The sequence below is a fragment of the Gnatocerus cornutus genome, chromosome 4 (genome assembly GCF_029298725.1).
Source record: "Gnatocerus cornutus isolate USDA-ARS CGAHR chromosome 4, icGnaCorn1.1, whole genome shotgun sequence".
In the NCBI taxonomy this organism is placed as follows: domain Eukaryota; kingdom Metazoa; phylum Arthropoda; class Insecta; order Coleoptera; family Tenebrionidae; genus Gnatocerus; species Gnatocerus cornutus.
Window position 1 is genome coordinate 19332470 of NC_142236.1, and position 24453 is coordinate 19356922.

The 24453-nt window shown below is 33.4% G+C and overlaps 2 protein-coding genes across 2 annotated transcripts; one reads left to right on the forward strand and one right to left on the reverse strand.

Annotated features, from left to right (window-relative positions):
* Positions 1-14127: 14127 nt before the first annotated feature.
* LOC148176588 (cytochrome P450 4g1-like) lies at positions 14128-16113 on the forward strand. Its single transcript, XM_088033958.1, has 10 exons — positions 14128-14331; positions 14377-14571; positions 14618-14800; positions 14848-14917; positions 14979-15105; positions 15151-15181; positions 15230-15402; positions 15449-15611; positions 15660-15839; positions 15886-16113. Exons 1-10 carry the CDS (start codon positions 14160-14162, stop codon positions 16050-16052), a joined length of 1461 nt encoding a protein of 486 aa, XP_087890084.1. The 5' UTR covers positions 14128-14159; the 3' UTR covers positions 16053-16113.
* A 5348-nt stretch (positions 16114-21461) lies between these two features.
* On the reverse strand, positions 21462-22453 carry LOC148176589 (cytochrome P450 4C1-like). The gene is made up of 5 exons (XM_088035148.1): positions 22449-22453; positions 22264-22390; positions 21907-22069; positions 21672-21851; positions 21462-21625 (listed from the first exon to the last, which is right to left on the reverse strand). Exons 1-5 carry the CDS (start codon positions 22451-22453, stop codon positions 21462-21464), a joined length of 639 nt encoding a protein of 212 aa, XP_087891274.1.
* Positions 22454-24453: the final 2000 nt, after the last annotated feature.

A 24453-nucleotide genomic window follows, 5' to 3' on the forward strand; every position in this document is an offset into this window, starting at 1 on the left:
TATGTTACATACACTTTGAAATACATTTAAAAAATACGAGTAGCGAGCTATTATAATTTTAATACTTAAGTTGTCACATTACAACTTATTAATAATAGGTATACATAGTTGATTTTCTGTTAAAAAAATGTATTTTTCACAATACATACCAATGCTTTTAAAAGCACATAAAAATAATTATCTACGACTATTTAGTTATTTGTTCATAACGTAGTTCGCTTTAAACAAGTCATAGTAGCCATAACTGGAACCCGTGTAGTAATGAACTCAGCGCGGGCTCTGACTGGCTGAAAGTCATTTAGTTATGACTACTATAACCCAATGTGTTCATCAATTTATTCTAGTACTCAATGAAAACAACTGTAAGATTTTATTTTGACAACTAAAAATTCACAAAAGTCATTAAAGTTTGTGTATTTTGAAGAAAATAACAGTGTTTCAACATAAATGATAGTAGTGATAGTATTGACGAATTAATGAGTACTCTGCTAGACATTGCAAAGCCGTAATCTTAAATCTCTTGCCGAAAAAATCCAAGGTTTGTGTCTACTTTTTTGAAGTCGTAGATAAAGCATAGTAAAACACTCGCATGTTATGGCTCTTATTCACTTGGTTGATTTACTCAACTCGCTCGCAGGCTCGCTCGTGTTGCAAACTCGTAAATAAGAGGTCTCATAACATGCTCGTATAATAATATACTATAACCAAAGCTTAAGTTACATAATCATGATAAAACTTGCGCAAATCGGCTCTTTGAGACAAACTTGAGTTATTAGAATAATTAGTTAACAGTGCTTAACTCACCTCAGACATTTTGGAAAGACCTTAATCTCAAATCACTCTAGAACTACCCTTAAAGGGTAGCTATTTTGCGCACATTCACACGTCAATAATAAAATCAAGTCAACGTTTCAAGACCAGTTAGAAAGGATTGATAAAAAATTGTCGTACCTACTTGTAGATAAGTATCATCGTCAAAATGGCTACAACTGTTATCTTAATGAGGAAGGTATTTCGTTGCCACTTTTTATTAGACTAAATTTACGCAAGTTGGGCTTTATTTATTGTATTTCTAAACAGATCAACCTTTAGCTAAAATTTTATAAACATCAATCATTTAGAAAAATAACTTACAACGCCTAAAAACAGTATTTTGCATTCATGTGTGACCTTGTGAAAATTGATAGAACTTGTTGCTGCTTAGACTAGCAATGCAATATACTTCGCTTACTTTGAACCGCCACTTTCAAGATCTTAATGCATTCAAAACTTATGACTGTTCACGAATTTGTCAAAATCCTATGTATTGTATTGTACTGCGAACGAATAATTTGATGACTGTGTATTATAGCATTAGTGCTATCTCTAAATACTAGAACTAAAGATAGCCGATTAGGTTCTAATTAGAGACTGGTAGTATGTTTATATTAAAAAATTAATCGGTTAGGTTGCTTTTGACAGATCTGTGCGAATTTATTCATATCTTTATTTGTGACTTTTACTTTTGTAAATAGACTTGCCAAAACATCAACTTTTGGGGTCACTTTAACTCTGTTATAGGTCGCACGAAAATTATATTTAGAATAAATAAGAAAAGAAATATTATTGAAACTCATTGTTTGTTTGAGATGGAGGTCGTAGAAAAAATAGTGTACATGACTCGTTGGAAACGAAACGTTTCCTCGCTATCTCTTTAATAGAGAAGAATGTTAAAGCAGTTTAGCTTTATCTTGACCCAACATTAAAAAAATAAAAAATGTCATCTTTTTAGAAAACTTGTTTTTTATTATTTGGGTGCCACTATAAAGTACGTAAGTTCAAGTAATGTCAATAAAAAAAATCTTTTAAAAATGTTTTTCATTAACCTTATGCCTCCAATATCCTTTCAATATACAGGGTGTTAGGTAACGTTACGGCCATAGAAAAAGGGGTGATAGAGGCAGCCGTGAAAAGTAATGTTTCGAAGTTTTTTTCGGGTTTTCTTGAACCGTTTAAGAGCTGGAAGGCTTTGAATGTGACCAATCAGGTAACAATTTGCATAAGGTTACAAAAATTTGAATCAGAGTTACTGAAGAAAATTTTTTGTTTGATGTCAAATTGACAGTTCTTATTTTTTATCAGTGGCGTACTTCTTCCATTTTTGTGGACATCACAAATCAAGTTCGTCAAAACGAAAATGTGTTGGGTACAATAAAGGAAACATTGTTGCGTCGTTTACAATTATGTGTTCAACAAGATAGTGGCCATTTTGAACATCTATTGTAGTGTTTCTTTATTGTCTGTTTTTTGAATAAAATTGCGTTATTGTTTTTCCCTTTTATTGACGCCACTAATTTAAAAGTTCAAATGTGACGGGAAAGTGACAAATTATTCGTTTTGTCCGAAAGCTACTTGGATTTCTGCAAAATTGAAAAATTATTTGAAGCCATTCTATTGGTCAACATTAAAGCCTTGTAGCTTTTTAACTAAAACGAAAAAAATAAAATTAATTGCGGATTCCGAGACAGTTTGCCTTTCTTAATTTACCCATTAGGCTATGGCCGTAACGTTACCTAACACCCTGAATTTTCTGTAAGTCTGGTAAAAAAATTTTAACTTTACTTTTTTATGCATACATGTACAGGGCTAGTCACGAGAAGATTACTTCTGAAAATTATATTTCCGCAACCCAAAATACTAATATCCAAAACTACTCGATACTACCAGAGTTAGAAATCAAATGCTGAATCCACGATTGCTTTAGGGTGGACAATGTCACTTTGACATTATTTGTTAAAATTTCGTCTATACTGTTAATTCCGCTCCATTAAAGCCCCATTAATTCGAACTACATCTATCAATCTACCCTATACTGAAGTTGTAAGTGGTAGACCAATAATTTTTCTCGTTAATAAGCATAATATGTTAGGTTGAGTTGAGAAACCCGTCACAATGTCTTATTCAAATGATGAGAAAACAGACATGATTCTCATCTACGGAGAGTGCCAAAAAATGCTGTGGCTGCTGCGGACCTTTATCGAGAAAGATATCCACATCGAAATCATCCAGTCCCTCAAACTTTTAGAAAACTAGAAGTCACATTACGTCAAAATTGGCCTAAGGTGCAACGACACCGTGAAAGGATTGCTACTGGTCCAGATAATGAGATTGCGGTTTTTGAGGCAGTCGCTGAAGATCCCCATATCGGTCAAAATGCACTGGCCAGACAAATTGGCATTAGTCAATCGTCGGTAGGTCGTATTCTCCGTGCCAACAAGTTTCATCCATATCAGATGACGCTGGTACAAGAGCTAAAGCCAACCGGTTTTCAGAAGAGAGTGCAGTTTTGCCATTTTATACAAAGAAAATTAAATGAATATCCTTATTTCCTCGATCAAATACTATTTAGTGATGAGGCCAGATTCAATAATAACGGACAAGTAAATCGCCACAACTGTCACTATTATGCCCAAGAAAATCCGCACTGGATTCGTGAAACACATTTTCAAAATGTATTCTCAGTTAATGTTTGGGCCGGCATTATAAATAATCACATCATTGGTCCCTACTTTTTTGATGGGTATTTTAATGGTGTAATGTACTTAAATTTTTTACAAACTCAGTTGCCTGAACTGTTGGAGGATCTTGATCTAAATACCCGAGGAAATTTGTGGCTGCAACAAGATGGGGCTCCTCCGCATTGCCATAGAATTGTCCGCGAATATTTAGATCAAAGGTTTAGAAATCGATCGATAGGTCGAGGGTCTGAGAATATGTAGCCACCTCGAAGTCCCGATTTGACACCATTAGATTTTTTTCTATGGGGGGTTATTAAGCAAAGGGTGTATGACACACCAATTTTAAATGTGGAAGATTTAAAAAACAGAATACGCCAGGAGTGCAGAGCTGTCACTCCACAAACACTGCAGCGCGTTAAACTATCTTTTTTAAACAGAATTAATACATGTCTTTTAGCCAATGGCCAACATTTTGAACAATTGTTATAGTTAATTATTACCTTTTTATGTGTGTTAGTTTGAATAAAATGTTGAACAAGTACTTGTAATTTTTAGAAATAATTGTTTCTTGACTATCAACCGCAGCATTGTAAAAAACAAGACGCGTTGGAAGCAAGGAACTGGGTTGTCCTTGAACACTCACGTAACCTCATTTTCTGTAATTGTCAAAGTGACACTGTCAAAGCGTAAGCATCGTGGATTCAGTATTTCATTTCTGATTCGGGTTGTATCAAGTGATTCAAGAAATTAGTATTTTGGGTTGCGGAAAAATCATTTTCAGAAGTAATCTTCTCGTGACTAACCCTGTATGTGAAACATGCGATATTTTAAGGGTCTACGAGCCTGCTCGAAAATTTCGTGTTTGAAAAGAAGCAACTTTAACAACACCTTTGATCCAAAAATCCAAAAAGGATTACCGAGGATTTGGTAATGAGGGGATCATAAACTTTATGGCTACGGTCGCTTGACTTGCACATTTCCTGAGAAACCCAGCGGTTGGAACAATAAATTCGTGTTGAACCAAAGATGAGAATTTTAGAATTTGAATTCTCTGGGTTTTAAGCCCGTTAAATTTTTGGTTCTAATAGGCAAAAATTTTACGGGCGTATTTTTTTTTCAATTAATGGAAAATGTATGTATAAAATCCGCAAATTTCCAGTTTCCATTATGGTAGAACGGTTTTTTTTTATTGAAAAATGTAATTTTCGTAAATATGGCCAAAATGTTTTCCTCACTGGTCACTGGGGAAATTTTAAAATTACTTATTATTTTATTATTTTTATTTGAGAAAAACGCATTTAATTTTTTTAAACCAAACCTTTTACGTGACACATGAGTTTTGGAGCCTTTTTTACTCTGTTGTTTTCTGTGATTTAAAAATTAACTCTTCATAATAATTGTTCCGATGATTTGTCCTCTGTTCGGGAGAAGTCGGGTAAAGACCCATGAAAGGGAAAAGGTCCCGACCAGGGTTTACCTGAGTTCTTCCCGAACAGAGTTATTCATTCCTTCTGAATCATCTAACAAGGGCAGATGTTTTATGTACTTAGTCGACGGTATAAATAGTTAGTAATAAACTATATAGTTAAAATAAATCTCAATTCATATGGTCCTTCGAGCTTACCTTAATCGAACCGGGTTTGGCAAACGCTTCAAACCCGCGATTAAAAATCCCAAAAAACAATAATATTAATAATTCATCTCGCTAGTCAATACTTCCCTCTTTATTGCTATTGTAGAAACTGATGTAGTTGATGGCATTGTAGTTTGCCACTTGCGTCTACTGAACCCAGCCTGTCTCCCTGAGTCTAGCCGCACCATTCGTGTTGTTGCAAATCACGTAACATTTGTAGTCTTTTTGAGAAACAGTTGCTGAATTCGTTGCCATAAGCGTCGAATAACGGGTTATCTGAGGGGATTTTGCCTCATTCGAGTATCGAACTTATTTTTGAAGAATCATTGTCTACAGCGGTGTCTGATATTAGTGTTAAAATCTTTGCACAAAAGTTGGGTACATTCTGTATAAAACTCGTTTATAAAGTTATTATGATACTCACCTTTATAAAACCTGCAGCGTTTTATAAACTTAGAATCGTCCCTTAAAATGTGCCTTATGAAACTCAGTGTTTTAATATACTTTTATGAATTTGCACCAGCATTTTAATTATTTTGGTACACTTGCTTAACTAATATGATGACGTTAAGACGTAGACGAGCAAAAAAAAATTCATTAGCAACTTATTTAGCAAATTATTGTTGAAAATAAATGAATGGTGTTATGCAACAAAAACCCAACCTTCTCAATTTTTAAAATAAATATGTATGCCTTTTCGCCTTAATCAGAGTAAAAGTGTCAGACTCATCCGGAGCAAATAGATTAAATAAGGTGCTGCATCAGTCTTATTGTAATTCTTTTCTATAAAATCAGTAAAATTGAAGTTTGAATGTTTATTATCTTTGTTTTTAGACGATCGTACCTGTTGTCTTTGTTACGTAACACTATTCAATTATAAACATGTACCACATTTTAGTTTTCTTTATTAGTTCTTAAAATGAACGAAATCAATCAGTCAATTTTATTCTGGATCATCATTACTTTGTGTCTATATAGCCTAAAACTTCTTTGGACACGGCGATGGCTTTACTATTATTCCTGGGTCCTACCGGGACCTCTTTCATTGCCTTTTATTGGAAGTCCCGTTCTTCTGTTCCCCGGAGAGAAAGGTAACTTTTAAAAACTAAATTGCAGTAATAAGCTTTTTTCTAGGACCTCTAGAAGTTCTGTTCAAATTGTCGGACCGATACCGCTCAGTCTTTAGAGTTTGGATTGGGCCCCAAATGAACATCTTTACCATAAAAGCGAACGAAGCGGAGTATTTACTTAATAATTATCTGCATAAAGAAAATATTCTAATTTATGAATACATTGACAGTTTTTTAACTTCGTTATTAACAATAAACTGTAATTTGAGCTTCTCTTAGAATAGTTTCTGATGGTAAGTTTTTAGTTAATAAATGGCAACAACGCAGAAAAAACTTGAATCGAAGTTTTAACCAAAAAATCTTAAATTCGTACTTTGAAAATCAAGTAAAAGTGGTCAATAAAATGACGACGGAATTGGAATTCCGGTGTGGAAAATCAAACGATTTGTTTTTCCCTCTTTGGACCACATCGCTCGATATGATTTATGGTAACAATTTTCAACATTTAGGTACAGTTTGGTTATATTTTTACTTAGAAACGATCGGAGCCGTGGATGTGGCAACACTCTCAGAAGAAAATGCAAAGTTTGTACCATTCATTGCCAGGTAAAAAGTGTTGAAAAGTTAAATCCTACATATTCTCGAATCAGTTTGGTTTCAAGTTAATAACTCTAGCTACTGTTGTTGTAGAATCGAAGAACTGTTAGTCGAACGTTTACTCAATCCTCTGTATTATTTTAATTGGATTTGGAAATTAAGCTCAAAATCCAAACATCTAAATTATACAAAGAATCTTTTCAAGCTTCGGATAAGAGAAGTATGTGAGGAATACGAGGGATAATCAATCAAATTCTTCTTTTAGGTAATACAACGTCGTCTGATATCTTCTTCTGTTTCAACAGGTCTTTATTTTCAGTCTTAAGAAGATCAATTCTTAAACTGTGTTTTAGGTGAAACTAAAAAGTACTTAAAAAATGACTTTATCGGTCGTGCCTTAACTGGAAATTACAACACAGAGGAACTTGAAGACGAAGTTCTATTTCTTTTTATTGCAGGAAGCGAAACTTCAGCTCTTGTCGTAGGAAATGTTCTTTTAGTTCTAAGCATTTATCCAGAAGTTCAGGTTTGTCCAGTTCTCTTTAGTACCTATTAGCTCTGTTTTTGCGTTCAGATGAAATTGTACGAAGAACAGAAGACTATTTTTGGCGACAGAGAACTCACTCTAGAGGACCTTAACAATTTAGACTACTTGGAACGAGTTATTAAGGAAACCATGAGACTCCTTCCTCCACTTCCATTCGTATCGCGCTACATAGACAAAACTGTATCAATCGGTAAACTGTTTAATTTTATTAACGAAGAAGAAATTCAAACTGTTTTAGATGGTCAAGTTTATCCAGAAGGAAGTGCTGCTGTTATTTCACTCAGGGATATTCACAGAAATCCAGAATACTGGGCCGATCCTTCCAAATTTGATCCAGACAGGTTTTTGCCAGAAGAGGTTCAAAAGAGACCACGATGTGCATATTTGCCGTTTAGTTTCGGTCCTAGAAACTGCATTGGTAACGTTATGAAGTGTTAAAATTTGTCTTGAAAAAGTCGTTGCAGGTTTGAAATATGCGATGATGAGCACTAAAATTCTATTGTTAAAAATAATTCACAATTTTGAAGTACTTCCAGGTCAGTACAAGTCGTTGGGTGAAATTGAGATGGTTTTTCATGTTATTGAGAAACCTAAGAATGGCTACCGGATTTTGTTGAGAAGAAGATAAATCATTCCTTAAATTGTATTATCATGTTTGAATTTAATAAATGATGGTGATGGGTAAAATATCTTCTCTCCCTCGCTATATAAGTGGCTATTTGAGTCATTAAATCCTCTGCTTATATTATTTAGAAAATTTGAAAATAACAGAGGATCCAAGACGGATCCTTGCGAAACACCTGAAAGCTTTATTTTAGAAAATATTTAATAATACATAGTAAAAGGTTTGTATCGACTTTTGTTAGATTTCCAACCTATAAATCTGCGAAAAACTCTCAAAACTCCAAAAAAATGAAACAAATTTTTAACTGCAGTTGCTAAAAATTAACTAATCATTTTTTCATAAACGCAATTAAAAAATAAAATTCGAATTTAGTAAATGATAGTAAAATAAAAAAAAAATTATCACTGTAAAGGTCTTCAATGGACCTTTCAAAAAAAATGCCATGTCCTATACCTATCTTTAAGAATTAAAAGGGTCAATTTCACCCCTCATAGAGAGTTGAGTGCAAAAAGTTGTACTTGCGTGTGTTGTGTGTCCTCTCCCAACTAAAATTGACCTGTCTCAGCATTTTTTGAAATTCCACCAGTAAGTGCCTCAAAACGCCTCTGTTTCGTAAGGTGATCGAAGTTAAATTAATTTTAGTTGTCTTAAGTGCTCCATTATTGCAGGACCCCATTCAACTCTTTTTCTTGACAGTTTAACAGGATTCGTTTTTATAAAAAAAAATTGAGACAAAGCGGTTTATGAAGCGTAAAAAGTGTTAAATGAACATCCAAAAACGTCAAATGTTAGAGCTTGGTCAACTGTAAGCAAATTTTCAAATTCTTATCATTAAAATTAAAGACGATTTTAGAGGTGGTCACAAGTGTTGCTAAACTCTGTTTAAGAGAGTATTTAAAAAAAAAGTTTCAGACGTGCTGGACTTGTTCTATGTTGAATGTCTTCAAATTCAGAGCAATCGAATTGAAAAAAAATATTAAAAAACGGTCGCAAACGTGTTTTTTTAATTTTGAATTAAATTATATTGTAGATAAAAATATAAAAGCATTGATTAATAAACGGTTGACGGAATAGTTTAATAATAAAAATGTTATAACCCGCGGACGCACTAACTATTAACGAACAAGTTGGATAATGAAAGCAAAACACAAAGGTAGCGTGTGCCTTTAGAAATCGAGACTATTAATGGCTCATTAACAAACGAGTTAGATACAAAACTTTTCCGTCGAATGCTTATTGATACTGAAAGACAAATGAAAAATTTATTTCTTGGCATTTAATAGACAGACAAAAAAATTAAAAGGTGGCTCAGAGGTGAGAACTTTTATCTCTGAAACTAAAAGTCAATCAATGTGGAATCAATTATGGCTGGTCCGGTCCTGACTAAAAACACCTATTAGATGGTTTACATGTATGTTAAGTCGATTAGTAGTTTTTTCGAATTTGCCGCTTTAATAGGTCCATTAGAGTACTCAATTTGGAGTCGTTTGTAGGTATCTATATGAGAACTCAAAGTAGGAAATTTTGTTTTTTAAGAATTGACAGAACTAATTAGTCACCTGTTTCCTATCAAGTTTTTGGTCAATTTGGATTTTACGATTCGTGTTTAATAAATTGCTTTGTAAATAAAAAATGTATTAATATAATTGAATTGTCCTTTGCGGCCAACAATAATTGTACCTAAATACAATAGATGTGAATATTGGCTGTGAGGTTAGGTTACGTTATGTCAAAATCCAGTGACAGTGAAACTCAATAAATGTCAAATTTTAAATTAAATTTGAAAATCAAGTGGCAAGTCGTGGTTACAAAACGATTACCAATCGTGTAACACGAAAACTCTTAGAATTGGAAAATTTAAATTGTTTATTAAAAAAAACGTGCAAATTCGAAAAAATAGTATAAAGGACTTGTTTTATAATAGCATTGGTGCACTCGTCTCATACAAAACTCGTTTTGTACACCGGGAACTCGTGCACCAAATTGGCCATTATAAAACACGTTCTTTAATATACTATTAATTTGCTATGACTAGCACTTGTTCTTTAATTTTGCAGTCATCAACAACATCAAAATCAGAATTGTTGTCTTTAAAAGCCTTTTTCTTTGGGTCACGAGCTCTGGGACATCTTGTTTACTATTACAGCTTTTATTTCAAATTTCGTTTCAAAAGTGAAACTAGCATACAAGTTGTCACATCAGCTTCATTTTTTAACAATGTTAACTAATTTTTTATTTCGACAAAAATTATACTGTAATGAGCCATTTCGACGATTTTTTGTGACTTTTTATTTCGACACGATTTTGGGAACACAATGAATATTATCAAAAAAAAATTTAAAGTTTATTCTAATATGATTTTTAAACCTTGCATAAAGTCGTAATATAGAAATCTACACTTGTTATGGTCGGTTTCTGAAAGATATCCCTATTAGTTCTATAACTATCAGATACATAAAGTTGTTGAATCCATAAATGAGGAAAGCGTTTCTGAAAGCTGTGAGTACCTAACTTATCGTACTGATACTTATGCGCTTGTTAAGCAGTTACGCTATAGTGCAATAGGTGGTGCTAGTATTTTCCGGCTCTAAATTCTTGGCGCTAAAGTGAAATGTTGAATGTGTTCACCTTCTGTTGAATGCCCATTTTGTCGAAAGAACAATAAAGTAATAAACCTTGCACCGACGGAAGGTTTCGTGAATGAAACTTTCCCGTTTTCAGTTCATTTTAAAGCTATTGTTGTCTGTTGTCAGTAGTTATCAGAGTAATGAGGATGGAAAATAAAATCACCAAAAGTAAAACTTTTAAACAACGGTCAAAAAACTTTTTAGAACGGGAAAAACACTTGTTGTTTGATATTGTGGCAAAAGACTATTTGAGTTTTATCGAAAATAAAAAACGGACGGTGTGAATGTTGCAAAAAAACAGGAAGCGTGGCAGGAAATTGCCCGAAAATATAATAGCCAAGCCGAAACGGGACCTCGGTGTTCAAAACAACTTCACGCTCTCTATGACACGTTAAAAAAATCAACAAGGAGCAATATTAACAATGATAAGGTAAGAGTTAGTGTTTTTAAATGGAGCTTCACACATTAATAAATACTTGCTTTTAGAAAAATTTTTACAAAACAGGCGGCGATACTTTTGTTCCAAAAAGTGGAATTCTAGATGAAAAAATTGCGACCATACTAAAGGCACAATTCACACCATTGCAGAATCCCTTCGATTCGAGTTCCAGTTATGAAGGTAAAATAATAAATTTGTTGAAACGTGAAATTTTAGGATGTGTTTCAGATGCTATACGTCGCAATCGAGTTCTACCTATACAATGTGAACAGCAAGAAGCCGGTTCGGAGTTAGAAAAGGATATGATGGATTCAAGACCCAATTGTTTTCAAACAGAAACAAACAACTATGGTACTGATGAAGATAAGATTTATTTATTTATTTTCACATTTACCAAACATTGTTTTTCAGAACAGAGCATCCAAACTCTGGAACAATTCGAGGATACACCAATGAATCTATCGCCACCAATTAATGGTAATTAAAAAGGTTACGAATAAAATATGTAAAAGACTAATAATAAAACTATGTTGTATTTACAGATAATGTGGAATATCAGACGGTTGAAAACCATAGTAATTTCTTGTGTCATGATTCGCCTATTAGTACTAAGGTTGAAAACACCCCAGCTCGGCAACGTACTTCAAAAATGTCTGAAAAGAAGAAATGCATCAACATTCTCACAAACCGTTTAGTAAAAAGAAAAAATTTCAAGGATCAGAAGGATGACGAATTAATTGCGAAAAAAAAATTTTAGACCTAGAAGAAAAAATTAAATTGAAACAACTAGAAATATTAAACCAACAGTTTGATCATAATGTGAAGATTTTTGAAATGGAATTAGCAATTAAGAGAAAACAGTTGGAACAAAATGATGTAAAATAAGTTGATACAATTTTAATAGATATACAGGCCTATTCACGTAACTGCACGACCTGAAATATCAAAAAATGCAACCAACAATACATTTCCAGTGTTGACTTGGGTTTTCTAAATTAAAATTTCAAAAATACAATCAAAGATGCTTTATATCAACCAGTGGTGTCATAAAGATTTGTCAATTTTTGCAAACTAAACTTAATACTCCTAGTTATCATAGTCTTCGCGAAAATGTATTCTAACGACGAAAAAACTGACATGATGATGCTGTAGCGGCTGCAGATTCATATGCACAAAGATATCCTGACCGTACTGCACACCCAACAGACAAAATTTTCCGAAAATTGGAAAAAGATTTAAGAGAAAACTGGCCCCAACAGAAACGAGTTAGAACTAGAACAGCCACAGGTATGAAGAATGAAGTTGCAGTTCTTCAAGATGTTACAGAAAATCCGCACGTCAGTCAAAATTTTGTGGCACGTCAAGTTGAAACCAGTCTGTCTTCAGTTTCAAGAATTATTTTCGCTAACAAATTTGAATTTATACCATTATATCATGTAGGTTTAAGAGCTGTAGAAAACCTGGAAGATTTAAAAGGAAAGATTACGGCAGCCTGTAGATCGGTAACACCAGAAATTTTGGAACGTGTGCGGCGATGTTTTATGAATAGAATGCAGCATTTTCAACACTTGTTACGATGATTTGTTTCCAATTTTTGTTAAATTTGTTAGTGTTACATACATTTGACTTCCAGTTTTGTTATCTTAATAAATCGTTGAACAATAAATGTCAGTGTGATGATTTTTTTTAAATGTCAAGCATCAAATATGCGATTTTATATATTTCAATTTACTAAAAGCGATGGTTGCTTTGAAAATGTATAATGGGTTGCATTTTTTGAAATTACAGGTCGTACAGTTATGTGAATAGCCCTGTATTATCATAATGTATTGTTTTTTTTATTTAACAATGTGTTATTCACCTAAAAACTGTATTGATTAGCCCTCTTCTTTTTGCATTACCACCTGCATTATCAGCGACATTTATCTCTTGTTCAACTTGTTCATTGAGTTCTATACCCTCAAAATCATGAGGTTCATTTTGGTATACTGCGATGTTGTGCAAAACAGCTGTGGCAATTATTATTGATAACGTAGTTTCAAGTTTTGTTCGCAAACCTAAGCTCAAACAAGCAAAGCGTCTTTTCCAAACACCAAAACAGCGTTCGATACAATTTCGCGTTTAAATATGAGCTGTGTTGTAATTGTGTTCCTATGGTGTAGTTGGATTTAACACAGGAGTCAGCAAAAATTCTGTGCATGCATAGGCGCTATCACTTAATAAGAAACCAGGTAAGAATTCTCTGTTTTCACTTCTGGCACATAAAAGTGATGCATTCCACATTGTACTGTCATGTGTAGATCCAGGCCATCTGGCATCAATATCCCGTAATCAAGTTAAAAAATCATATGAATAATGTATTACTGGTTACATTTAAAGTTAAAGTCGATTATAAATAGCAAACCTGAAACAGTTTAGTGTGCTTTCAATGTGTTGTTATTGCAGAATTTTATTGTAGTTGTAATTCAAATGAAACAAAAAAATGCAGACCTACGTTCCCATTATTTTATATCTCAAAGACTAGAACTAGAATTTTTTAAATCATATAATTATTGCCCATGGTTTCTATTGCAGCAAACATTTTTTTGCCGCTAGAACTAGACTTATTCAAGGAGACTTGACTCTTATTATTATGTTATTAATGGTTAAAGGTTGGAATAATTTATTGAGAAATATAGGAAGGTAACTAAGTAACGTGTTGCAAGTAAATTTTGCCAAAATCCAAAATCAAACAGTAAAACTAAATTTATGTTTAAAAAAAATCCACAAAATCCTTCAAAGATACAAAATGGTCCACGATGAGTTTTTAATGTGATAAAAACGCGTTTGTCCTTAAATCTTCTTAAAATTGAAAATAAAAACTGGAAAATTTCTAATATATGCAGTTATTACGAAAATGATTTAAATTCCTAACTATTTTTACATAAACGTATATTTTTCATATTTCCCCTTTTTTTCTCAATAGTATTTAATTTAATTTAAAACACCTGTATAACTAATTATGCGGCCGTAATTACGTCGATTAGCATAAACTGGAAATAAGTATAAGTTTGTTTACCAAGTTATAATTGAAATTACGTTATAAATACGGACTACATTCTGGTTTTCTTTACTAGTTCTAAAAATGAATGAAATCATTTCGTCAATTTTATTGTGGATTCTTATTTCTCTGTCTGTCTTTTGCATAAAACTTCTTTGGACACGGCGATGGCTTTACTACTATTCATGGGTTTTACCAGGACCTCTTTCATTGCCTTTTATTGGAAGTCCCGTTCTTGTGTTCCCCGGAAATAAAGGTAACTTTGGTGTGAACTAAATTGCAGTAAAAATTTCTTTTTAAGGACCTCTTGAAGTGATATTCAAATTGTCGGACCGATATCGCTCAGTCTTCAGACTTTGGATTGGGCCCCAATTGAACATCTTTACCATAAAAGCAAACGAAGCGGAGTATTTACTTAATAATTGTCTGCATAAAGAAAATATTCTATTTTATCAATACTTTGATGATTTGGTAACTTCATTATTAACAACAAATTGTAATTTGAACTTCTCTTGAGACAATTTCTGATGGTAAGTTTTCAGTCCATAAATGGCAACCACGCAGGAAAAACTTGAATCCGAGTTTTAATCAAAAAATCTTAAATTCGTACTTTGAAAGTGAAGTGAAAGTGGCCAACAAAATGGCGAAGGAATTAGAACTTCAATGTGGAAAATCAAACGATTTATTTTTTTTTCTTTGGACCACCACGCTCGATCTGATTTTTGGTAACAATTGCCAATATTTAGGTGCAATTTAATTATTTTTTACTTAGAAACGATTGGAGCTGCAGATGTGGCTACACTCCCAGTCAAAAATGCAAAGTTTCTACCAATTATTGTTAGGTGAACAAATCCTTTATACTCAGAAATCAGTCTGAAGCTGATGACTCTACTGTTGTTGTAGGTGTGAAGAAGTATTTATCGAGCGCTTATTTAATGTTCTGTATTATTTTGATTTGTTTTGGAAAATTAGCTTGAAATCCAATAATATAACGCATGTGAAGAATCTCGCCAAACCTCAGATCAGAGAAGTATGTGAGAAATCCGAGAAGTAATCACTCAAGTTTTTCTTTCAGGTAATTCGACAACGTCAGATATCTTCTGCAGGTCTGTGTGGTGAGTTTTCTGAAATTCAATTTTTTAACTGTGTTTTAGATAAAACTGAGGATTATTTAAAAAATGACTTTATCGGTCGTGTTTTGAAAGGCGATTACAATACTGAGGAACTTGAAGACGAAGTCACATTTCTCTTTGGTGCTGGAAGCGAAACTTCAGCTCTTGTCATAGCAAATGTCCTTTTAGTTCTGAGCATTTATCCAGAAGTTCAGGTTTGGACAGTTCTTTTTAGTGGTTATTTGCTCATTTTGCTTCCAGACAAAACTGTACGAAGAGCAAAAGACTCTTTTGAACGACAGAGAACTCACTCTCGAGGACCTCAACGACTTAGATTACTTGGAACGAGTTATTAAAGAAACCATGAGACTCTTGCCTCCAGTTCCATTCATATCGCGCTACGTAAACAAAACTGTATCAATCGGTAAACTGTTCAATTTGATCAACAAAAAACCAATTCGAACTCTTTTAGATGGTCAAGTTTATCCTGAAGGAAGCGCTGCAGTCATTTCAGTCCGAGAGATTCACAGAAATCCAGAATACTGGTCTGATCCTTTCAGATTTGATCCAGACAGATTTTTACCAGAAGAAGTTCAAAAGAGACCACGATGTGCCTATTTGCCTTTTAGTGTCGGACCTAGAAACTGCATTGGTACCAATATTAAATGTTAAAATTCGCCTTGAAGGAGTTGTTGCAGGTTTGAAATATGCGATGATGAGCACTAAAGTTTTGTTGGCAAAAATAATACAAAATTTCGAAGTTCTTCCAGGTCAGTACAAGTCGTTGGATGAAATTGAAATGGTTTTTCATGTTATTCAGAAACCTCTAAATGGTTACCGAATCTTGTTAAGAAAAAGATGTTAAGAAAATGGTATTGACAAATTTGAATATAATAATAATAAATTATGGTGGTGATAGAGCTTGATTTTATTTGTTTGCTTTTAACTTGTCCAAATCATAAACTCATTTCCTATTTTGACATTGATTAAAAAACATAAGACTAATGAGAATTTTCTAGAAACAATTTGATGGTACAAAAATTTCTGAATTTAAACAGTATTGATCAAAAAAATCCAAAGATTTCGAATCTAAGTCATTTAGATAAAGAGGTTATTCGTCTAAAAAAAGACGAAAATTTCGAATTTGATACTTAGCCATATTAAAAGAAAAGAATTCTTGTAAATCAAAAAACTTTTTAATTTGTATAATATATTCATTCAAAATGTAAGAAAAATATACACACATACAGCGCGATGCAAATAACTTAACTAGTTTAACTTTTGTATTTTCAAAAAATATAAACTAAAAATTTCATTTTGGCTACAAAACCACTTGTCACTGGAGTCCAGGTCAAGGTTAATAATGCATGCAGACTTTACACGTGTTTACTATTTTGTTATTAATAAAGCAAATGTTGGAAAAACCTGTACAATTTAATTTTTTTATTAATTGAACATTTTTTAACATGTTTTTATGAATTTTTAAATAATATCCTCATTTTTACTTATACCGGGTGATAAAAAATCAAATCCAACATAACTATTTCAAATTCTTTTTAAGCTACTTATGTGTTCAATCTTCGATGAACAATAGTATAATTTATAATTTTTCAATAATTTAATTTTTTTTGTGAAAGTCAATGTTAACGTAAATTTAATTTTTATCTGAAATAAGTCAATGTAAAAAGATTCTATTACGACATTTCCTGTTAAGAAGTTCAATCACTAAATGAAATTGCAAGTTATAAAGGATCAAAGGCATCAACAGGAAAAGAATCAGCAAATTCTCCAAAGCCGTCAGCGACAACCAAACAATCAAACCGTCAGCAATCATCAATAGCGCATTAGCTTTAGCTTTAAATTCATCAATTTTTAGAGTCACTGGTTAGTTATTAATTATTATTATGTATATATTTGAGTAAATTTAGAAAAATAGAGCGTATTAATAATCAAGTGGAAGACAAATTTCGAACACAAAACGTTTTTGCTCGCTCATATCATACTTCATATCATACAAAAAGAATCAAATGCCCTCCATTGAACGATGCAATTCACAACACTTTTAAAGAAACCACTGACGAAGAATTTACAAAAAAAAAACAACTAAAAATAATTCAAATTTAAACAATTTGGCACTGTAAAACCCACATTTCTCTACCACGATTAATGTTAAACTGACTGGAACTGCAATAAAGACATTTTCTGCTTCGGGTTTATTAGCGTTTATATTCCAAACGTTTCGATGGCCTGGACTGAACTTGACATTAAATTGCCTACCCTAATAAGACTTCAGTGGCGCGCATCGATTTGTGCAAAAAACTTTAAAAGATTTTATTGGATCAATTCTTGGTGTTGACAAAAATTATCAAAAATTCAATTTTTGTACGACCATAAGCTAAAATGTCATTTTTGACACTCCTTACTAACGTCAAAAGTATGGCTTTTTCGAGGAGCGTTATAAAAATTTTTTTTTGAAATTTGAAAGAATTTTTGACTGCAAGCCTAGGCTGCTTTTTGGTTGAATTATTAATAGCAGGTATATTGTACAAGTGTTAAAAATGGAAGATTTCACACTAGTTTTGCAGAATTGCTTAAGCAAACGAGTGTAAAATCGAATTTTCAACACGTGTTGTACACGATATTTTTCCGACGACCACAAAAATCGCAGAGTTAATATTTATTTTTATAATTAAAGTTTATATTTTACGCTCTTCCACTTGCTAATAACGGTGCAAAAACACGTCAAGTTACCTCTGGTCAAGTTAAAACTTAAAATGTCAAAATAAATTATGCCGTTGCGCCGAAAGTTAGATATCAGAGATCTCAAATTTTTCATTGCACACGGGTATGCGCCTCTTTCATTTTCGCACTGAAATTGTTTGCAATTTTAAATTTTCACTACAGAAAAGTGTATGAAATGTGGCATATTTTATTGTGGTCGTCGGAAAATTCATTTGTCAACCTTCTTGAAATTTGTGAAATCGGTGCATTTATGGCCGAAACAATTGGTCGCACTGACTTCCCCGGTTTATGAATTTTTGGCAAACAATACAATTTTGGAACAACCGGGTTGGAAATGTTTAATCTAAACTTAAGCTGAGGGGTGATAAGGTTGTGACATTTTTCCAAAGTGTTAGTGACTTCTCTGATCATTTTGGGCAATGGGTTTTTCTTTAGTGACTGGTAAGGACCATTAGTGTTTAGGTTGTTCACCCTTTCATAATAATCCTATTTGTCTAATATAACAACCTTATTCCCTTTATCAGCTTTAACACAAAAACAATCTTTCTGTCTCAAGGATTTGATGATTCGGAGGTTTGAATTCTGGACTCTACACTTTGACTGGGTTAAATTACGAGAATTTTTTTGTCTGCACGTCTCCCTGACAAAATGTTTAGTCGGTTCATTAAACCGGTGGATAGAAGATTCAATGCCGGCAATAACTTTCTCGACATTTGATCTAGCAGGTGGCAAACGAAATTTCAAATCCTTGTTTGGCAAATTAATTTCATTTTCATTAAATACTTGAGATGAATGATTTTTAACAATATCAGTGGCCTTCACTGATAACAAGGAAAACGTTTTCTTGAAATTTGTGTTTTGAGGTTTTGAAGTTTCTTCTTATGTGAAAAGATCTTCTTTTTTGGTTTACAATCAGTTGAAATGAACATTTTCCTTTGAAAGTCAGACCAGCGTTGAAATTGTATACAGGGTGTCCGGAAAGTGACGCACCACCTTGAAAGGGGGTAATTGGGTGGTCCTTCGGAGTACCAAAAAAATGTTAAAAAAATTCCAAACTCTCTGTTTTCGCAGGAGGAGCAAAAGAAAATTAGGAAAATGGCAACATTGCAGAACTGTGCCCCCCATAATTCCAAAGTCCCTAAATCTATAGGTCTGAGCGAGTTGCCAAGTATGGGTGGGTGCCGTTACGGGGGGCGAGAGGGAATGTGACGTCATAACGGTTCGTGTCATTTAATTCGACAGGGTTCCTACAGAGAGCAGTGGCGCATTTGTATGATTAGTCCTCTACCCAAAAAAAATTTCAGTTTCTTTTTGGCTCTTATGCCTGCTTATTATCACCGTATTTACCTCCTATTTGAAGAAAAACACATCAGAAATATCCTAGGATCTTAAGACACTCAGTCCTGGGACACAAATAATTCAAAAACAAAAACTTTATTCATTGAAAGATCGGAAGTTAATTTAATTAACTTTTATTGCCCAATTTTTTTCATTTTTGATAATTTTTTTAAAAATATTTTTTGTAAAAGTAGAGCATACTACACATTTCTGAATCAGGAAATTACTATCTTCCAAATTATGAAAAAAAAAATATGGGTGCCAATTTAAAATAAGAAAGTTGAATATCGCTCAAAAGATACTTTTAAGACATTTAGAAAAATTCTAAAATCACCAGTTTATACAAGGTGTTTATAAATGTTTCTATCATCAAGAGTGGCTATGAAATGTCAAAGAAATTTGCCGCTCATTACAAATGTGAGTTTCGATTTGTCAACTGACATTTGCAGTTAACCTCAAACATGAAGCAAAGTAAATTTTGAGAAATAAACTATTCCAGTTGTGGTTTAAAACCTGAAAATTAAAAACTTGGGCACAAAACCATAACTAAAACGTCATTGAAGTAAGTAACATTATAAATAATTTTCAAGATAGTGTCACGTTACAAATCCCACCCTTTCCTGGACGAAATTTTTACTTAAAAATTTCTACACCAAAACTGTAGAACGTTGATAATAAAAATGCAAATTGCAAAGTCCCTTTTTATACAATTTTCTAATTTTTCTACCCGAACAAAACTAATACTAAAGGATTCGTAACTGGTTAACGCAACACATTAATACTTCCTTGAACAGAGAAATCAAATCTGGTCAAATCCTTAAAAAGAGTTTACTTCCGCACCAAAATAAGTAGCAACAACACCGGATTGATAACTCAGGCCGACTATGATAAAACTTAAATGACAACAAAACCCGAAAACGGAGGATTAGAGAAATCCCACAGTCAAAGAAGAATCATCGAAAGCTGAACGAATCCACGAAGGAGTGGTGATGACCAAGGACACACAGCCTTACGATCCATTCCACCAACACAGCACTTAGTCGAGATGGTCGAGAACTCGCAAAAAAACCGCAAAGCGAATCCAAAAGAAGCCAAACCAAACAGATCCAGGAACCCAGTCCTATAACAAACCTTACAGACCTCTATTGGATAATAGCAAGTACTCTAAATACCTAGAAAACAGGAAAACACTCGTGTCGCTTTCCCAGTCTAAAAGAAATCCTTACTAACCCTATACCTAACGAACAATAACCTAACAACACGAAATGACACCAAAAGACAGGATGTTTTCGGAACTAAAACCAACAAAAAATCCTCGCACATCCACTTGGAACCGACTCACTGAGCAACAGACGTACCAAGGGTTGAGAGTACAGTCGCTCACTCTGAGACAGACACTCTAAACTCACACAACCACGAGAACACCGGCTGTACAGATTACTCTGATACTGTAGCGAAGAAGAACACGGCCAGACATTTCCAAAGATATACTGGTTATGTAAATCAACGGCCAGACAACACATGTGGGGTAACTTCATCCTGGATCCTCTTTCACGTTGTGCCCCACGTTGGGCGCCAAAAATGTCACATTACAATAGTTATATTCATTATGTAAACAAAGCGGCAAAATAGTGTACGACAGGAATTCCATAGCCACGCTTGATGCTAGAAACATTTATAAACACCTTGTAGTAAATTAATAACCATTTCATTTGTTTTTTAAATTTCTGCCGTTTTTTAAAAATCACCCTGTATAAGGACGAATTATTTGTTAGTTTTTAGTTAAATCATCTTTTAACGAAATTGGGTGTTTGGGAATAAATTGTATTTTTGATAACAAAAACTTTAATTATTTTTTTCTCGGAAATGGTGACGTTTGGGAATGCGAAATTTGGCCAATATGTCAACCTGCGTTGTGTGGTTATGTTGGAGTTAAATTTTTTTAACTTTATTGAATGCTAGAGAACATCATCTAGAAAAAGCAATTCGACGTCGCTACAACCCTCCAAATCACGCAGAAAGGGGAAATATGTACCAAGATAAAATTAATTTTCATATTTTAGGGATGCTCAAAGCAATCAATGTGTCTTAAAAGCCAGAAGAAGACCAAAGAGTTAATAATCCTTTTTTTATTTTTATTGTCAGAAAACAAACTTTAACAGTCCCATAACCATTACTACATGAAACGACAGAATTATCTTTTTCTTAATGATATCCGGTAACCATTTTTCGGCTTTTGAATAATAAGATAAACTCTTTCTACTTCGTCCAAAGACTTGTATGGACCTGGGAGAACTTCAAATTTTTTTATTATTTTTGACAACATAATTTGAATGGACATCATCCCATACTTCCAACCTACAACCACTTTTTCAAGACACATTTCAACACTTAATATTGTTACCAATGCAGTTTCTAGGTCCGACACTAAAAGGCAAATAGGCACATCGTGGTCTCTTTTCAACTTCTTCTGGTAAAAACCTGTCTGGATCAAATCTGGAAGGAACGGACCAGTATTCTGGATTTCTGTAAACATCTCGGATTGAAATGACCGTAGCGCTTCCTTCTGGATAAACTTGACCATCTAAAAGAGTTCGAATTTCTTCTTGGTTGACCAAATTAGACAGTAAACAGATTACCGATTGATATGGTTTTGTCTATGTAGCGCGAAACGAATGGAAGTGGAGGAAACAGTCGCATGGTTTCTTTAATAACTCGTTCCAAGTAGTCCAACTTGTTGAGGCTCTCAAGAGTGAGTTCTCTGTCCTCCAAAACAGTGTTCAATTCTTCGTACAGTTTCGTCTGGAAGCAAAAACAGAGCTAACACCCTAAAAAGGATTATCCAAACCTGAATTTCTGGATATGACTGATAAAGTCATTTTTGTGGTATCCTCAGTTTCTTCGGAAAGACCTGCAGAGACGCAAGAAGCTTTCTGATGACATCGAATTAACTAAAAAAAGAACTTGATTAATTATTCTGTGTATTCTTTACAAACCTCTCTTAAGTGACTTCTGGAAAGATCTTTTGTATCATTCAATTGTTTGTATTTCGGGCTTAACTGCCAAATCCAGTCAAAGTAATACAAGGGGTTGAGTGCCCGCTCGATGAAGATTTCTTCGGTTCTACAAAAATAAATTTCGGGATAAACAAAGTAAAGTGTTTTGTTAAAACCAACTTTACCTCATAATCAGTGGTAGAAACTTTTCATTTCCTTCTGGCAGTGTTGTCACATCTACAGCGCCGATCGTTTCTAAGTAAAAAAATCTTATTAACTGTACCTAAAAATCGAAATTGATTACCAAAAATCAGATCGAACGTTACAATTCAAAGAGGGAAGAGTAATTAATTTGATTTTCCACAATGGGGCTCGAATTGCTTAGCCATTTTATTCGCCACTTTGACTTGTTTCTCAAAGTACGAGTTTAAGATTTTTTGGTTGAAACTTCTGTTCAAATTTTTCCTGCGTGGTTGCCATTTACGCACTAAAAACTACCAATTAAACACGTCTTAAGAAAACCTCATAATTACGGTTCGTTGACACAAGTGAAGTTACCAAATCATCGAAATATTTGTAAAATATGATATTTTCTTTATGTAGATAATTATTGAGTAAATAATTCGTTTGCTTTAGAGGTGAAGATAAACATTTGATTTGAGAATTTGGACATCACTTGAAGAAGTTCTAGAAATGAAAATATGTTTAAATAATTATTTTAACAAAAATTACCATTTTTTCCAGCGAACAGAAAAACTGGACTTCCAATAAAGGGCAATGAAAGAGGTCCCGGTAAGATTCGGGAATAATAATAAAGCCATCGCCGTGTCCAAAGAAGTTTTGCGTAAAATAGACACAGAGGAATGAGGATCCACAACAAAATTGGCAGAATAATTTCATTCATTGTAAGAAATAGTAAACTAAATCAGAATATACAGGGTCCGGCAACACTTGTATCCACCCCCAAAATCGTCTTTAATTTTAAAGGTAAAATTTTAAAAATTTGCATACGCTCACAGTTGATAAATCTCTAGAAGCTGACGCAAAAATTTGTTTTGTATCACTGATAGTTCTGGCGTCGCGACGCCTTAAAAATGTAATTTTTAGTTAATTGTGAGAGTTTGTGATGTCAACCCCTAATTTAATTTTTTTTCAATATAAATGTGTAAAAAATATTTCAGCTGTTATTTTAGATTCAGTGCAAATTGTCTTTAAAATTTGAGAAAAAAATGCGGTTTTATCAAGTTAGTTTCCAATTTCATTACGTCAAAATTGGGAACTACGTTTACACCCATCTGTCAACATCTTGTGTCACAAATGACATCTATCCTTTGGCTCGCTTTAGATTGTAACAAAAGTGTTAATTGGTGAAATTGTCACTTTGTCGATGTAAATTAACGATTTCTGTTCCGATGCCCATGTTAATCAAAATTAACCTTTATAAGAGTGAATGAAGTGACTTGTGAAATTTTGGTGTAAACGTATTTTGCCGCTGCGCTGTCAGAATTTTGAAAACTAACTTGATAAAACAGCGTTTTTTTCGCAAATTTTAAACACAATTTGCATTCGATTTAAAATAAAAACTCAGATATTTGTATCACTGTTATGTTGAAAAAAAAATGAAATCGCGAATATTTCCGCAAGAACTCAAAAATCGCTAAAAATTATACTTCTTAGGCGTCTCGACGCCAACCAAACCGTGATAAAAAACAAATTTTTGAGTCAGCTTCTAGAGCTTTGTCAACTGTGAGCGTATGCAAATTTTCAAAATTGTAACTTTAAAATTAAAGACGATTTTGGGGGTGGACACAAGTGTTGCCGGACCCTGTAGAACGCATTTGTTATTTATACATAATTAACTACAAATTATGTAAACAACTTCACGCTTATTTTCTTTATTTTTGTGTGCGTAAGTACGGAATCATTAATACCGTGTGATCATGTTAAAAATCAGGTTGAGCATGACATTTTTCGTAGTTTGGTTACACTGATTAAACAATCGCAAAATGACGCTAGCAATTATTAGTCATAGAACTGTTCTAAAATAGACAAAACATCATCAAAATTCTTAGAGAAATCCGCTTATTTCGATGCAAAACGACGATTTCACGCTGATTTTCGATGTTTTCTGACTTGAATTCCCAAAGAAGAGCTCGAAATCTACAAAACCTTCACTTTTATCAAGATTCA